This window comes from Falco peregrinus, chromosome 6, assembly GCF_023634155.1.
Source record: "Falco peregrinus isolate bFalPer1 chromosome 6, bFalPer1.pri, whole genome shotgun sequence".
Lineage (NCBI taxonomy): Eukaryota > Metazoa > Chordata > Aves > Falconiformes > Falconidae > Falco > Falco peregrinus.
Window position 1 is genome coordinate 21,733,007 of NC_073726.1, and position 17,024 is coordinate 21,750,030.

The window sequence follows — 17,024 nt, forward strand, 5'->3', positions numbered from 1 at the left end:
TGAGGACGGATGTTCCTCCTTTCAGTAGATTAGTAAAACAATTGACACCAGCACACATGAAGCAAACTACCTTGCACTGAACAGATGAAAGGGAAAGTAAAATTGTTTCCAGTGTAAAGTTATTCCCCCTCTCCTTAGTCACAGTGTCGCACTTACAAGTAATAAATTCATGGTACTGAGTCTGCATAGTTCCTGATTAATACTGGGAGTGTTTGTGTGAAGCAGAGCAGCTATTAAACGAGATCCATGAAGACGAGCATTCCCCAGTGGCTCCTCCAAGACACCAATTGTAGTTAGGATTGCTGTTTTCTATCAGAGAAATGGATAATGAGTACCTCAGCAAAGATCAACATTTCCTCAAGCATATATGCACAACGATTTGACTAAACATAACGAGTTCATTTCATAAATACTCTCTTCAGGTAAACCAAAACCATTTTCCCATACAGAGGACAGTGTCATGCAATCATGGTGAGACTTCTACTTCCAAAACTGAAGATTAACATCAAAATATCCACTAACTGAAAGCTCCTTTCTCTTCACCCCTTAACCATCTTTACACCAGTCCCAACGTATCTCTATTTCTTCTCTCTTCTTCTACAGAAGTCCTCTTCCCTACTTCTACTCGAATACAATGTTTTTCAAAATTCCTACTGCCTAGTCCCTAAGCACCTGAATTATAAACTTTAAGCATGAATCCTTCTTCAGAAGTAATCTGCCTGTTCCAGCATAGGGTGCTTTCAGAAAATATCCAGGAAGCCTTTGTATAAAGAAAGGGAAACCTTGAAACACACTTCAGGAGCCATTTGCTCCTGAGAGATGCTGGGATGCCCTACCTTGGGAGGGCTGAGCAGCAGCTGGTGGAAATCCTTTAGCCTTGGTTCAATACCATGTAAGATGCTGCTATTGACAGTGTAAGACCTTTCAAATCCCTGAGTGTATGAGTCCATCAGTCCTTCCACTCTGTAAAGAAGAAAAGCACAACAGTTGAGATTCGACAAAATCTTAGAATGGTCTCCAGTCACACTGTCCATGTTGGTCATTTTCTCTTGAAAAATAACTATGAATATGAAAAATAATAATTTCTGGCTACTGAATATATTTACATAACTACATTTCTATTAATGTATCATTTATGATATGCTAGTCACACAATCAAAACTGTGAATGAGATGAGTGGGAAGACAGACAATAAGCTGTCTGCAGAGCTGAGAGACGAATTACTGAAGTGCTTCATCATTTTTAAAACTTCCCAAACATTTGAAAAGTAAATTACATAAGCAAGAGTTACTATAAACATTCGTTAAAAACCGTAAACCTTCCACAAGTGTTGAAAAAGATGTATATAAATACACTAACCAATGAAAACCCTGAGCAGGCATGCAGCTGTGCTCATAACCATACCTCTTTATCAGCAAGCAGTAAATTACAACAACTATTACTAGCCCTTTCCAACAGCAGAGTCTCACATTGGAATAAAAGAAATGCTTTCATTTCAGTCATGAGATGTAATTCCAGCAAGGCAGGGAATGGGCTAGATAGGAACGCCTAAGCCTCCAACTCACAAACCTTCAGAGATCCTGGGCACAAGGCATGGTAGAATTAGTATTTAAGCTTTTCAGTTTTAACTCCGCATATGACTTTCTGACTAGCAACTTGTTTGCCCAGTGCCGCCATCTGTCCTTCTCTTTCATCTTTCCTAACCCTCCATTATTTCCTTCACTCTTTTCTCCTCCTTTATAAAAAAAAGAGATTTTCAATGTCTCCCTTCCCAGAACTCTTTTGCCTTTTCTCTCCTCCATCTCCGTAAGAAATACAAGGGTGATATAATTTAAAAAAACCCAAAACTATACAACCATATATATACACACATCATCACACAGTTTATGCATGACATACCACTCCCTCCCCTACTCTGCACACATTCTGCTTTAAGATCTCTGATGTTACAGACAAGACTGCTACACACATGCAAGAAAACTAAAGAGCCCACAAAAAGGCCCAGTTGCCAACTGGTACAACTGCCATGAGGTACAGCTACTGCATCAAAGAAACCAAACAGCTTTTGTTGCACTTGTTTCTAGACAGCACATCACACTAGGCCAAAAAAAAAAAAAATCTCCTTTTTTGCTTAAGTAATACTAGATTGGAATTCCTAAAATTGTTCTTGCTAGAGAAGTAAGTGCTAACTTACCCAGAGCGCCTTGTTTCCAGCAACGTTAGAAGAACTTGTGTTCCATTCACTATGCAATTTTCAGTCTGTTCTCCATCAAACATATTCTTCAGGAGCTGCTCCACACATTCCTGCCTGTTGATCAACACACACACATTAGCAGCATACGAATTAGAAGTAATTTGGCAGTTGCTTTAATCACAAAATATCCACTTCTGGGTCTTCTGAAGAAAAAGGCTGCAAGTTTTCTTTGAGAAAGAATAAATACAACCCCTCTGAAGTCTCATAGGACAAGAATGGCTCTACACCAGGTTTCTGAACTTGCTTACTTGTCACTAAGACAAGACCCAATTATAACTGGACTCCAAACCAATTGTCATTCTCCTTTATCAATAGGATATACATCTAAGTTATAAACTGGAAGACAACCCAAGTGTAAACTCAATTTAATTTACTAAAGACAATATGAAGCTATCAGCGGACAGTCTAAAATTATCCATCACAATCCAGAAGACAGAGACAACAAGAAGTAGAAGTTGACCCTTACAGTCTGCCAGTGGCATTGTAAGATCCAGGACCTGGAAACGGAGACCAACAAATGCAAACTGTAAATCATATGCACCTTTTCAGTAGTCTTCACTATTATCCCCTTGAAATATTTTAATCAATTCACCATCTCTGAGCCCTTAAACCAAGATAAGATGCCTTCTAAATACTGACAGATTTGGGGCCAGGTGGAGGGATCACCAAGCAAAGTCTTGAAGACTGCTGAGTCAGAATGAATAATGATACTGGTCCTTTCTAGCATTACAAATTACTCTGAAATGGCCTTAGAATTGAAGAATAATTAGCACAAAGGTAACAGCCCACTTTTCTCTCTGTTCGAGCTGGCACTGTTACTCATCTACAGTTACTTGACTGCTTCCACCTCTGTATTCAGACCCTTTCCCATGCTAATTCTGCAGATGTTAATGACAGCTCTCCAAAATCCAGTACTCAGCAAGTGCCCTTCTTGACTGGCTAAGTCACATGTCCAGCTAAAAACAGTGTTACTCAAGTTCACAGCCTCATTTTTACTATTTTCTAACATTCAAAATGTCTCATTTACATTTGTATAAATAAAATGAGGTAAAAATGTAAAAATACATGCATAATGCATAAGAAAATTATTTTAATAAGTAGCATCTAAATACACTCCATCTGCCTCTTGTGCTTGTGCTGAGTCAGGAAAAAGAAGTAAGAGTTTACTGTAATTAACCAAATTCACTTTTATTGCATACAGCCAGCCGTTACTGAAAAATCTAGATTTGGAATCTATTCCATAACTCTGCTCACAGCTCCTTCTTGCTCTATTATCTCATCATTAATTCATGATTCACAAACAATAAAAGTTACCCGAAGATCAAAAAAGGTTACCAGTAACGCTCAGAAAAATTGGCCAAGAAAAGCAGCGAGATAGGTGACCTTCAGCAGAAAGGTAAGTTGTGCAAAAAATCACTTTTGCTCAAAGTATTTTTTCCTTCTAAATGGTGCAGTGGTATAATGACTTTTAGACGTGTCTTTTCAAAGTGCAACAGCATTTTTATTTATCTCCTGGAAGTTACATGTGGTGCTTTAAAACACGCAAAATGCATACCCAGAGAACACCAGGAAGATGAATGTGACTGACAGGGAGCGCAAAGAGAGAGGGGGAAGAATACTAAAGACCACCTGAGTAAAGTGTGAGACAAACTTCAAACTCCAGCTTTGTGTAATCAAGGAAGCTTGCTTAAATCCCACCACTGGTGTCACAAAGGCTCTCATGAAAGACGACCACAGGCAGCAATCTTCTGCTCCACACACAGCAGGGTTCCACATCCCTCTCTGAAACTACCAAGAAAGTCGAAAACTACCAGCAAAGTCTAAAATTACCCAGAAAGTCTGAAAGTACCATGTTCTCCACAGAACTACAAGCCTCATTAAAGGTCCTGGGCTTCCCAGGTGAAATGACCCAACTGGAGACAGGCTAACCTCCAAACATTAACACCAATTACAAAACCAATACAGACCTGATAAGATGCTGAAGGCTCTGCAATCAGGGTTGCAATCTACACTGACAATCCAGCATTGTGCTATTTAACAAGACAGTATTACGGCAGGCCATGGGACAAAAGGCCAGATCTGCCTCATTTCTGCAGGCACAGCAAAGGAAAGGAAGTATTTAAGGAAGAGCGTTGCCTTGCAGGGGCAGTTACATGTCAAGCCCATGGAAGATCTTTTGCACATCTGCAGGGACTGTGGCTTTCCAGTGCTCCTGTGCAGCATGATTCATGTCCTATTTTTACCCACACACATCTGCTCCTGTCCCAACAGAAGCCCCAATATTCATGTATGAACTGACAGCTCAGAATAAGGAGAAAACAGTAGCAATGTCACATAAGTTAAGAAAGCTCTGGCTCAACAAAAACATGTAAAAGAGGAATTTTAAGCCCTAGCTATAGAGGCTACACTATTCAATGCAAACTCTTGTTTCTTTTCTGTCAAAACGGCACCTTCAGGCCTAAAAGAACCTTATTTGGTTTCAATCTCACACTGAATCTCCAGTAATGTTTTTAGGTTTGAAGCAAATACAGGAAGTGGCAAGCATGCTAAGATAAATAATTCAAAACTACATCACAAAGAACAAAGAAATAATGCTAAGGGAATAGAGTAAACAAAAAAATCAACATTTTATGGTACACAACTCATACCGAACACTATTTGGGAAACTACTCCTAACAAAAATACTCTGAAGGTTTCTCACCAATATATTCCCCCAGTAATACTGAAGAAGTTAGCTCTGTATTTAAAAAAACAACCACCAAACTTAAATGAAAAACTTCTTCTGAGTTTCACTGCAAGTTGTCTGGACAATCAAAGGTTCTGAGAAGTGCTGGGCACTGTTAGCTGGGATCACAAGCATCCTTGCATCCTTTTTTCAAGGGAATACCTTCTACCAAAAGTAACTTAGAAAACCTGAAAAACTACAAATGCTTCTTTTGCCAACTGTACACTAGTGCCATTTATCACTAGATTACACCTTTAGAAGAGCCTAGCACACCCCAACAGTTTCCAAATGATAGAAATCACTAGATTCCCCTCCCCACAATTATTTAGTGACTACCTTCAAGTAAGTTACACAAGATCACCTACAAACATGACAAAACACAAACCAGAACAGCTTTCCTACTTTTTCCAGCCAAACTACCAGGCCTAATAAAAGACAGTAGTATCTCTATTTACAAATTGTGTCTGCAAAGTTTATCACCAGAGTGCAGAAACAATTAGGTACCTGCGTTGTGCCATGCCATCTCTAATGAAAGCACTGCACAATGTTTCTGACATGTGGTTAGAGCTTGTGAAGGTCACAGGTGACAGTGTTTTGAGGCAAAAGTAGTAGCTGACACTAACTTTAGTGTATTTCAGAGATCCACAGGGACAGTACACAGAGAGAGATCTAAATTGTCACCATCTAGCCCTAACACCACAAGGAAATGGAATGATATTTTGAGTATCATTCAAATAGGGAAGACTAGGGAGGCATTTAAAGTGTGCAGGCTTACTTCTTTCAGGGTTCAACCAGATTTGGAGAATAAAACCAGGCAGATTAATAATTCAGTCTCAGTAACAGGCATGCAGACAATCTTTGGTGAGGGCTGTCGGGCTGTATCTCAGCACCACCTGATCTCTGCAGAAGTGCAGGCAACCCAAGGTTCACATAAATTATGGAGTCTACAACTGATATTTGACTCAGGAGCCCAAACCAGCATGCCAGAGAACACTCAGGGTATGTAAGCAGACCTCGGCAAAGGCTGGAAGACAGTTGATAGTGCCCCTTACAAAAAGTGCACAGTGACATACAAGCTACTATGAATTCCTTAGGTTATCACAGCATTTGCTTCCCCATTTTGAAGAACAGCAACTTGATGATCTGAAACCTGTCTATATGGTGCAACACTTGCACAAGTTGCAACAAGAGCTACTGATTAGCCAAGTATGACTGAATCAGAATCATCTGGATTGGAAAAGACCTTTGATCAAGTCAAACTGTCAACACAGCACTGCCAAGTCCACCACTAAACCATGTCCCCCCCAAGAGCCACATCCACATGTTTTTTAAATACCCCCACGGGATGGTGACTCCACCACCTCCCTGGGCAGCCTGCTGCAGTGCTTCACCACCCTTCTGGTGCAGAAATTTTTCCCAATACCCAATTTAAACCTCCAAGAACACCGTCCATACAGGAATTTTAAGATTTGTCTTTGTGGGATTTCCCTTAACTATTGCCACCGCAGTTCACCTTCCTCCAAATTCACTATGAGTGTTTTAACACATTCACTAGTATTGCCTCATCTCGAATCAGCTTGTGAGCTTTGGGGATTGCTAACCCTGATTTGCCTTCATACAGAGCTACAAAACTCAGAGATCTCCACAGAGGCAGTTAAGTGATGCTACAGTTTAAAAGCAGTATTAAATGGTTGGCACAAATGTCAAGAGTTAAGCAAAGGTTTCACATGCATAGTTTGTGTCTCTAGAGAGCTATCAGCAAGTGACAATTCTAGTAGAAAGTAGTTTATCAACAGTCCTCTGACAAGTACTTACGATTCCAGTGCTGTGAGAAGTGGATCAGGCTCAGGTATATCCTGGAGCTGATTGCTCTGGTCTCTGCTCAATCTTATGATATCACACAGGGTCTGGGAAGCATTTGATTGCCTCTGTAAACAATGTTAGAGAATACATTTCAGTACTGACATCTCTACTTGGCTCATTCTGGCAATCAGAGACAATTTAACATAGCTGGGAATGCAAGAAACTGACAATCGTAATTTTTCAAAACAAGTGCCTCCATGTTCTACATTATTTGTCTGTTAAATACAACATGAGTTATTAGAAGCATTAACAGATTTTAAAATCAAAGAGGAGGTCTTTCTGAACTTAATAGTTAAATGCAGTTAAAAGTTTTCAGGAAGTGAGGATTCTTTTTTTACATCTTCCCAACCAAGTGTGTTAACTTGCAAATCTCAAATATAAGTATTTCATTCTTACTTCTCACTACACAGAAGTTTCCTGCATGAAGAAAAATAAATAGCTTGATAATACCCTGTACAACTTCTTTATTATGTATTTAAAGGCTTTAAAGTAGTATTTTGATAAATTAATCATCTCATTCTGGCTATCAAAGACTCTCTGTAGCTACTATACGTATAAGATCTTATGCTGTAATTAAGCATTCACCAATAAGATAGCATGGCTGAAGGCATACAAATCAGCGTGTTACTTCCAACTTTTTCTCCCAGAAGGGGTAATTTTTGCTGTGATGAGACGAAGGAATCATAGTGTTGGTACTAACACTACACCATAAGAATCCTGTGCCATTCAGTTCACTTTGCTGCTGGCACTTGCAGGAAGCTGTGGACAAGTGCCACCATCCCCATTTAAGTCAAAGCAGGCCAGCTAGAGACCAACACACTTCCTTGTGTTTTTCCTGCTCAGCATCAGGGACAGCAGTCAACACCCAAATGTGAAATGATAATGTAGGAAACTAAAATCCAGACCTAGAGCTCCTGGCTTGGACATTTTGTGAACATTATTGAAAGAAAAAAAAAGGGGGGAAAAAGCACTCTGTAATACTCAGCATTTCTCTTCCATGGGCTCAGAGAACTGTGTATTGTAGATTTTACAACTGAATACCTCCTTGCTTATGGTCTAAAAAGAATTGAAAATTTCAGTGAACTGGTTAATTTAGATGTTTTTTAACAGCCTGTTTCAAACAGCAGGTTCCTACTTAAAACCAAGTTGCCACTGACTGTAGACACTGAGATGAACTGATGCAGCAGCAGAATGAACTAAGAAATTAGTAATAGAGTAAGTCAAGACTAAAAGTACAACAAAACATTTTGCTATAGAGCAACCAGAGGACGGACAGGATGTCTATTCATACAGATCATCTCTCGTCTTCTCTCTCTGTAAGTCACCTGGGCATTATCGAAGAGACAGAAGAGTCTTCTGGAACTTGTAAGACGCACCACCCACAAAGACAAAACTTAGTCTTGTCATACTCACGTCCTCATCCTGGCTTGAATGGATCAGTTCCACAAGTCTCTGAATAATCTTTGCTTCATTAAGCCACTGGAAGGAAAGGAAGAGGGAAAGAAAATCCCTGTTTGAGATCACAGAATTCAAAACCAGAGGATCTTTGATAAGTCTTGTGTAACACAGGCTTTTCAAGAAGGGAAAGCCCTTTCCTTCTATTTCATAATCAAAGCCACAAGCAGTATACAAACTCCCCTAAGCACAGACAGAGATGCATTTTAATTTGCATCAGTATGTACTACCTTGCCCATGGAACTAAAAGCTTAAATACCCTTGGAAAACACGGAACAGATCAGTCATGAACACTCATCTGAAGCAGCATTAGTGTAATTATCGACATGTTCTTCTCCTACCATTTCCTATTCTTACAGCCTTACTACTGTTTACACTAAATAATTTCTCAGACTTTGAGATGACACAACAATGCTATTGTGTCTCACGTTCTTGCTCTACGCCAGATTCAGACTACTTCCTTTTCTTAGCACAAGCTATCACTTCATCTCCCTTTCCTGACTGCATGCAAACCAAGTACACCATCTGCAAATGACACATTCCAGTTTTTCCCTTCCCAGCTTCATATGCAAGCTCAAATTCTCATTTCCACCCAATCATTTTCACTTAAATTTCTACAGTTTCCATTCCAGGCAAACAGCTAGATGTCTAACATAAATCAAACTACTCAGTCAAACTAATGCATTCACAGTTGCTTTTGAAATAACTGACCAAACATTAATTAAAAGACAGACAGACTTTGGAGGTTTCTGCAATGATATAATCTTCCATCACTCTCCAGATGAGTCACGGAGAAAATGAACAGTCTCCTGCCTTCCATTTCTGTTTAAGATGGCTCTGTGCCTATCTTCTCTCCTTGAATGCTGATTTTTATGTTTTCTATTCACGTGACTTCAACTACAATCCTTACATTGACTTGTTACCAGCTTTGCTCTAATAACCTTCCTACCGATCTCATCCTCTCCTCTCCAATGCCATGTTGAGTTATGAACTATGAGTGACTTAAAACAAAAATTCCAAACCACCATTTTTAGTGACTTTTCGCATAAATAATACTGCTGTTTTCCTACTAAGTCTGAAATGTCTGACTTAAGTCTCCTTTCTGGTGCATCTTATTATTGCAAAAATACTAACACTGCCCAAAAATCTACCCAGCATACAGCTGCAAAACCAAGTATTTAATTCAAGACCCTATTTTCAGATTTAGTATCTGTACTTTCTTCTTCGCGATATCCAGTTTATCCAGTTCAAAAAACTGGATTCCTAAGACATTCTTCCTCACCAGTCTCTCTACCAACCTATCTTTTCAGATTCTTCCACTGGTTTTTAGTTTTCCAGCATCAAAATTAAATTCCTAAACCTTCTTCTCAGGACCATCACATTAGAGTTTATCCCTGATGTGTCTTAATACATCTTGCCATCTCTATTCCACTAACAAAACAACTGTCCATTACCTCTTCGCTGATTTAGTCTACAAGCATCTTTTCTCATCTCCCTGTGCTTGGATATGACTACTGAAACCCTTCTCTCAAATCCTGAGACTCAAGTCTTCTGATGACAGCTCAGGTAGCTGTCAACTAGCAATTTACCAAAATGGCTTCATCAAAATCAATGAAGTTCTCCTCACTTGTATCTTCTAAAAAACAGCTTCTCAAATGCATTATGCCTACTGGCATTCTCTATAACGATAAAATTACCCATCTCTCCTCTGTTATGTTGGCATCTTTCATTTTTCATCATCAATTCTACACCCCGTGTCTGCACAGCACCATGATTACGAGCCCAGATTTCGACTGCAATCTCCAGGTATTCCCACAGTATTAACACACTGCACAACTTCATTAAAAAGATCCCAAACACTTATACCCATTTTTACCTGCAACTTTCCATTCTTCAAATAGTAAGCTGCATAGATATGGTACAGTGTGTTTCAGCCTGTTTATTGCTTCGTGCAGAACCTACCTGTCAATCTGTATCAGCAGAGGATTTTTTACCTACCAAAGTTTCTTCTACCCTTACAACTTCCACAGCCCAGAAGAAAACTAATAAACACCGCTGCATTAAATGTATTCACTTCCCCTTGCAGAGCATAGCAACTTAAATCCCAGCTCTCCACTGTAGTTGCAACTTTATTCTGTATCAGCATCCTCCCTCAAGTCCCAAATCAGTTGAGCCTATGGGCCTTGTTAATGAAAACTGGGAGTCACACTGTAAGCAAGGATGATAAGAACGTTTGCTCTTTTTGCCTGGACTGCCATAAGAATGGGCTCCAGGGGGAGTTGGATGGCCACAGAGAGAGGTACTGGGGAGGGAAGCAGGAGCAGTCATCTGAGCAAAGGAATTACTGTTCCTGGGAACTAAGGAACACAGAAAATTAAATTCAAAAGCAAAAAAAATCCCAACTGAAATAACGTGTTAAGATTAGAAGAGCAATACCAAACTTTGGTGAATTAAGCACCACCTAGTAAAACTGGAAGGCAACAATTCCTCTGTCTTGAGGCTGCTGTTTAAGAGATGGACTGAAGACATTCATAAGGAAAGGAATACTCTTTAATGGACTCCTCAAACAAAAGCTGTGACACTTGCAGGGCTTACCTACCTAGACTGAAGCACAACAGTGTTACATTCAGCATCTCCCTTAAGAGTCACACATGAAACGCAAAACTAACAGAGATCAACATGCTTCCTTGTGTTTTTCCTGCTCAGCATCAGGAATGGCAGTCAACACCCAAATGTGGAGTGATAGTGTAGGAAAACTATTCTGACCACATGCAACCCAGTAGTGTATTTACTCTCACTGATGAATGACACACTTGTAAGGAATTTATGGACAGAAAACTTGCATATGTGTGCAACTTGAATTATTCTACAGGAAAAGGAAGACTGCAAGACACAGGGCAAGCAAGCAGGAGACAACTGATTTGTCTGCAAACAGACCAGGCTGCTGTTTGCTGCCACCTGATTATGGAGCACTGGGTTTCTGCCCAATTGCTTACTGCTGGGGAACACCTATATCATGTACGCTCAGGCACCGCAGAACAAGTGGGACATGGCAAACTGGTCCAGGCAAACCGGGACCTGGCAGTTAATGAGGCCACAGGCATGGAAGGGGGCATGGAGGTGCTGGTCGAGGCTGCATGGAACTGCAAATCAGCACGACCACAGTGGTGACATGCAAGAGGGCACAGTCCCCACCACCACCTGAGGCAACTACATTGACACATGGGAGGCCTCAACCCATGTAGAACTGAGAGAGGGAGGGCATGGTCAACCAGGTCCCAGGCAGCAGGGAGCACCTTGTGCTTTTCTTTGGTGGAGATAATGTCCCTCACCCACAGCAGATGCACTCTCATCTAAGCACTGTGCTGCCACGTGACAGGAGTTATGGCTGGAGGTACAAAGAAAATGTAGTATTATGTTGTTATATATTATTGTTCATATTACTACATGAAAAGAATTTCAACAGGGTTTTTTTGTAGAGACCATGGAAAGAGTCAGGGTTTCCGGACCCTAATTTTGCATGGAAGGAGGAACAGAATAGTTTGGGTTGGAAGGGCCCTTAAAGACCATGTAGTTCCACTCCCCCTGCCAGGGGCAGGGACACCTTCCACTAGACCAGGTTGCTCCAAGCCCCATCCAGCCTGGCCTTGAACACTTCCAGGGATGGGGCAGCCACAGCTTCTCTGGGCCGCCTGTGCCAGTGTCTCACCACCAACAGCCAGAGACTACACAGGAATTAGAGGATGGAGACTCTCCGAGTCATGAGTGGCTGGAAGCTGGCAACATGAAAAAGCTCTTGCACCACCAGGAAATGTGCACTTACAGAAAAGGCATAACGGCTTGGCAGTAACAGGCAAGAAGGAACAGGTTTCCTCAAAGGAGTCATCAGAGCCACCTAAGCGTGCAATTCACCAACAGAAGGGGAAGCGGGAGATGAGCATGGCTGGAGACTCTCTTAGGTAGGGAGTAAAGAACCCGCTCACCAGCCAGATTTACTCTTTCAACAACCATGCTGCTTGCCAGCAGCTCAGACTCCCCTGGTGCGTGGGGAGAGTGCCAAGGCTCATCCAGCCCTTGGATGACCAATCTTTCCTCCTGATGCCACATGTACACTAATACCACTGCCAAGGGGCATCTCGGGCACACGCAAGTTAGCTACAAGGCCCTGTTAGGTGAAGCCCTGGATCACTCCCTGTGCTGCCCATCACAGCCTTTGACAGGATCAATACTGGCTGAGCCTCGGCTTTCCTAGCAAAATCCCTGCCTGCTCGGGCAGCCTCTCACTGCCTCTCTTGGATGCTCCATCACGTCAATGCTGTCTGCGCATGCCTGAGCTCAGGCAGCAGTGTCCTGCTCACCCACGCAGACCTTCTCCCACACCTACTTGACTACCACATTGCGAGGGGGCGCAGCTAATATGCAGGAGGGGAGGAACCTAGACAAGCTGGAGAAACTGACACAGGGAACATCTAGAGAGCGGCCAGCAGAGGCTACCAAGATGAGGAGGGGACTGAAGCATCTCCCTTCTGAGGAAAGCCTGAGAAAGCTGGGCATGTTTCGCTTGGGGAAGAGAAGACTGAGAGGGGATCTTATAAATGTCTACAAACATCTTAAGGACGAGTGCCAAGAGGACGAGGCCAGGCTCTTTTCAGGGGTGCCCAGTGACACGACAAGGGGCAACGGGCACAAACTGCACCACAGGGAGCTCCACCTGAATATGAGGAAAAATATCTTTACTGTGAGGGTGACAAGAGCAGGGGAACAGGCTGCCCAGCGAGGCTGTGGGGTCTCCTTCTCTGGGGACATTCAAAACCTGCCTGGACACAACTCTGTGCAGCCTGCTCCGGGAGAACCTGCTTTAGCAGGGGGCTGGACTAGGTGATCTCCAGAGGCACCCTCCAACACCAACCATTCTGTGACTCTGGGAAACGGCCTGGGAAGAACCTCAGAAGTTCAAAAAAGCAAAATGCAAAGTCCTACACAGGGGATGGAAAAATGAGATGGGAGTCAATGACCCAGAAACAGCTTGCAGAAAAGGCCAAGGGGGTCCTTAGTGGACCTGTCACACCAGGAGTCAGTGTCATGCCCCTGACAGCCTGAGGGCAGCCAGCAGTATGAAAGCAGAGACTGCTCCCCTTCATTCAGCACCAGCAAGACCCATCAAGATACTGGATCAGGCTGGGGCTCACCAGCACAGGACAGACATTGCCATAGCACACAGGTCCCATGGCGGCCTGGAGATGGTTGGGGCTGGAGCACATGAGGCCAGACAAAAGACCGAGAATGGGTTTTGCTCAGCCTGGGGAGAAGGTGAAGGGGAGACGCTATTGTGGTCTCTGACTGCAGAGTGGGGTGGGGACAAATGATGCAGCCAGGCTGCTCTCGGGAGATGCTGTGACGGGAGGCACAAGGTGCAAGAAGGGAAACTCCAATCGGGTGTTAGGAAAAAAATCTCCACTTGAGAGTGATCAAACACTGGAAGAGGGCCCAGACAGGTCTTCAGTTCTGGAGATACTGAAAAACCTGGATAAGGCCTTGAGCAATCTACTTAATGGGACCTGCTCTGCAGAGGCAACTGGACCTTCTCAGGGACCTTCCAACCTGCACTATGCTATGAATAAGTCTTCGAGGTCTTGCGAAGTCAATGCTTAAGAAAGTCTGCTATATTAGGTATTCCAACTTAAGTCTTCTAAAACCTGCTGAAAATATACCTAGTAACAGTTTGAATCTGGCTTGGATATTCCTAATTGGCCACAGTGAAAGAAAGTTTGTGCTTTACTATTTAAGACTGTAGTCAACCAAGGGATTCTGCAGCCATCAACAGACCAAGTTGTCTAATCTTTCAAGGACCACAACATCAACAGTCACTTCACTGAAGTATTGATACTAATCTTTCCTCAGCTGAGGACTGATCTTGCAGTAGGACAATTTTTGTACAAGAGAAAGATACAGGTGTTAGTCTAACCAAGCCCTGGGAGCTACTGTTTCTTTAGGGTAAAAACAGCATGAAGAATATACCCTTTTTATTCTTGCAGGTTTTTAACTGTGAAAGCAACAGAAAAAAAGCAGGACAATGTGCAGTAGGTCTTTTTTCTGTGCTATGAACAGTATCCATGTTAAGACCCTGACAAAAAGGGTACGTGATACCCTGGCTACAAGTGGTGAAAACTGGAAGATCAGTTCACCTACAGAGGTATTAAGCTTGCGAGGGGGTTCTGCAGAAGCCACGGTCCATGCCTGGGCACTCTTCACATGCAGGGAGAATACATGGATCCACCCAGGACAAGCAGAATTTGTCTTCAGAGTAACAGGGATCACATTCTCCCAATTACCAAGGAAACTGTGTCAGGCATGTGGAATGGTGTAACCCACTCTGCAACCCCAAGGTGGGGTTTTGTGGTGAGATCCCAGTGACTCACTGTGCTACAGCTGAGCCACAGCAGGTTCTCTCCTCCAGTCCAGAATAAGGAAGCCAGCCTAATTCTCCTCCATTAAGATTATACAACAGAAGCTGTACCTTTTTTCACTAAGACAAGCATGAAAAGATGAAGTGCAGAAGAGATATTCACATTAATACCTACTACATGCCAGCAAAATCAGACATGAAGTCTTCTCACAGCGGTCGTGGCTCTCAGCATTTTTTTAGGTAAGATTTTATACTAATAAAATGCAGGCAGAGGACAGATTTCTTTGATGCCACTTATCTGTCCTGATATTAAAAATGCTTCAAGAAGCAACCCACATGTGAACTTTCTCGTTGCACAAGTAAATTATTTAAAGACAATGTTATTCCTTTCACAAATTCACAGAGACATTTCAGGATCAAATGACATCGATCTAAGAGAATACACTGTCATCCATCTGCACAATGTCATATTTGTCCAAGGATATCAAAATGCAGCTGCCTGAAAGACAAGCCTGCTGGAAGGGCCTCCTTAGAGGTTTCTGATTAAGATTCTTCTAGTATTTTCAGTTGTGAGAGTCCAGAAACAGAGAGGAGACAGGGCTGTAAAGATGCAATGCAGAAAACAGATTATTTCACTTCCATCACACCAACCTATGGGCTACTGAATCTAGAGGCTCCCTTGTACAGTGGTGCTTCTGTCTAACTTGGGACAGAAGTATGAACAGCCTGTGCTAGCAAGGTTTTTTCCTGATGGCACAGCTCTCCAAAACAACAAAATCTGAGCTACACGAACAAAGCATTCCTCTGTCATGCGTGAAGAGAAGGAAATGGATAAAGCATTATCCTATTTTTGTGTTAACTGTATGCCCTCAATTACAGATCAAGGAAGAGAAAGAGGAAAACCACCATGAACTGTTGTTCTGCAAACAGTTTAAAGAACGTACAAAATGGCACTGCCACCTTCTTTCTGCTCATACTCATCCACTTATCTTGTGCTCCTTTCTCCTCCCTTATCATTGCACAAGTCTATGCAAAAAAAAAAAAAAAAAAAAAATTAAACCACCAAACCAAATCAAGGAACTGAGCTGGCCAAAAACAATCCTGGCAAAATACACAAATAAAAGGAGAGGTGTTTTCAGTTGGATCAATTCCCTAGTCCATGTCACCTTAGAACCACATGAACACTTCAGCTGGCAATGATTCAAGAGGAGCTGGATGGGCAAAACAAGCAGTAAGGTGAAAGCAGGAATGCCTCCTTCTATGGCAATGCCAACTTACAGCACTCATGGAATCGCTGCCCCAGCTTCACTCAGCACTGGGAGTCAAATGCACTAGGACAGTGAGAACGTCCACCGTGGCTAACATCATCTGAGCAAGGGGTATACAAGGAAGCTTAATCACACACTTTAGAAGGTGTAGTAGAAAAAAAAAGCAGAGAACAGAGCCACCAGCACCATCCAGCTATCACATCCATGCCATCAAAGGCCAGGAATTAGACTCTTGCACAGTTATCAGGTAGTGTCTGATTTAATGAGTCAAAGCAACAATGTGGACTTCAGAACTCTAAGGAGAGGTGCTGTGGGACTTGCTATGCAGAACAGAATTTTAACTTAACACTTAAGGTATCATCTTCATAATCTGACACTGTAAAACACTACCTTCCCAAACATCAAGAACCTTATAATGAACCAAATGAAGTTCACAGAAGGATTCTGCCAGCATAGTAATGTCAAGTGGAAAAGAGTTCTTTTCACACCCCTAAGTGATGTACCCTTGACAGCAGCACTTTCCAGTGAAAAATAGTTCTTCTCAAACTTTACTTAGACAGTAAAGTTATCAGCTTCTGCTAAGTCACACAAACACAATGCAGAAGGCATTTTGTTGTTCAGATGACATCCACATTGTACTCGGAAAGTAGCTGAAACATAACCTGGAGACCCCGATGTAGTATTAGGCCTCCTGAAAGAGGTGGGCTGTTCAGCCTGGAGAAGAGAAGGCTCTGGGCAGACCTTACAGCAGCTTTCCAGTACCTAAAGGGGACTTATAAGAAAGATGGGGACAGACTTTTTAGTGGGGCCTGTAGCGACAGGGGTGATGGTTTGAGGCTGAAAGAGGATAGATCTTACATAGCACCAAGCTGTGTCACGCAGTCAACACACTGGAGGGAAGGGATGCTGTCCAGAGGGACCTTGACAGGCTTGAGAGGTGGGCCTGTGCAACCCTCATGAAGTTCAACAAGGCCAAGTGCAAGGTCTTGCACCCGGACTGGGGCAATCCCAAGCACAAACACAGGCTGGGTGGAGAATGGATTGAAAGCAGCC

At 42.4% G+C, this 17,024-nt stretch overlaps 1 protein-coding gene across 2 annotated transcripts in view; it reads right to left on the reverse strand.

The window, feature by feature from the left end:
• The window catches only part of PPP6R2 (protein phosphatase 6 regulatory subunit 2), a 106,952-nt gene that overhangs the window by 31,499 nt on the left and 58,429 nt on the right, over positions 1-17,024 (reverse strand). For both annotated transcript variants that reach the window (XM_055808055.1, XM_055808056.1), the window contains 5 exons: positions 8,256-8,321; positions 6,795-6,907; positions 2,195-2,308; positions 837-963; positions 157-309 (listed from right to left, as the gene is read on the reverse strand). In XM_055808055.1, coding sequence (XP_055664030.1) covers positions 157-309; positions 837-963; positions 2,195-2,308; positions 6,795-6,907; positions 8,256-8,321 — 573 coding nt within the window. The remainder of the gene's footprint in view (positions 1-156; positions 310-836; positions 964-2,194; positions 2,309-6,794; positions 6,908-8,255; positions 8,322-17,024) is intronic.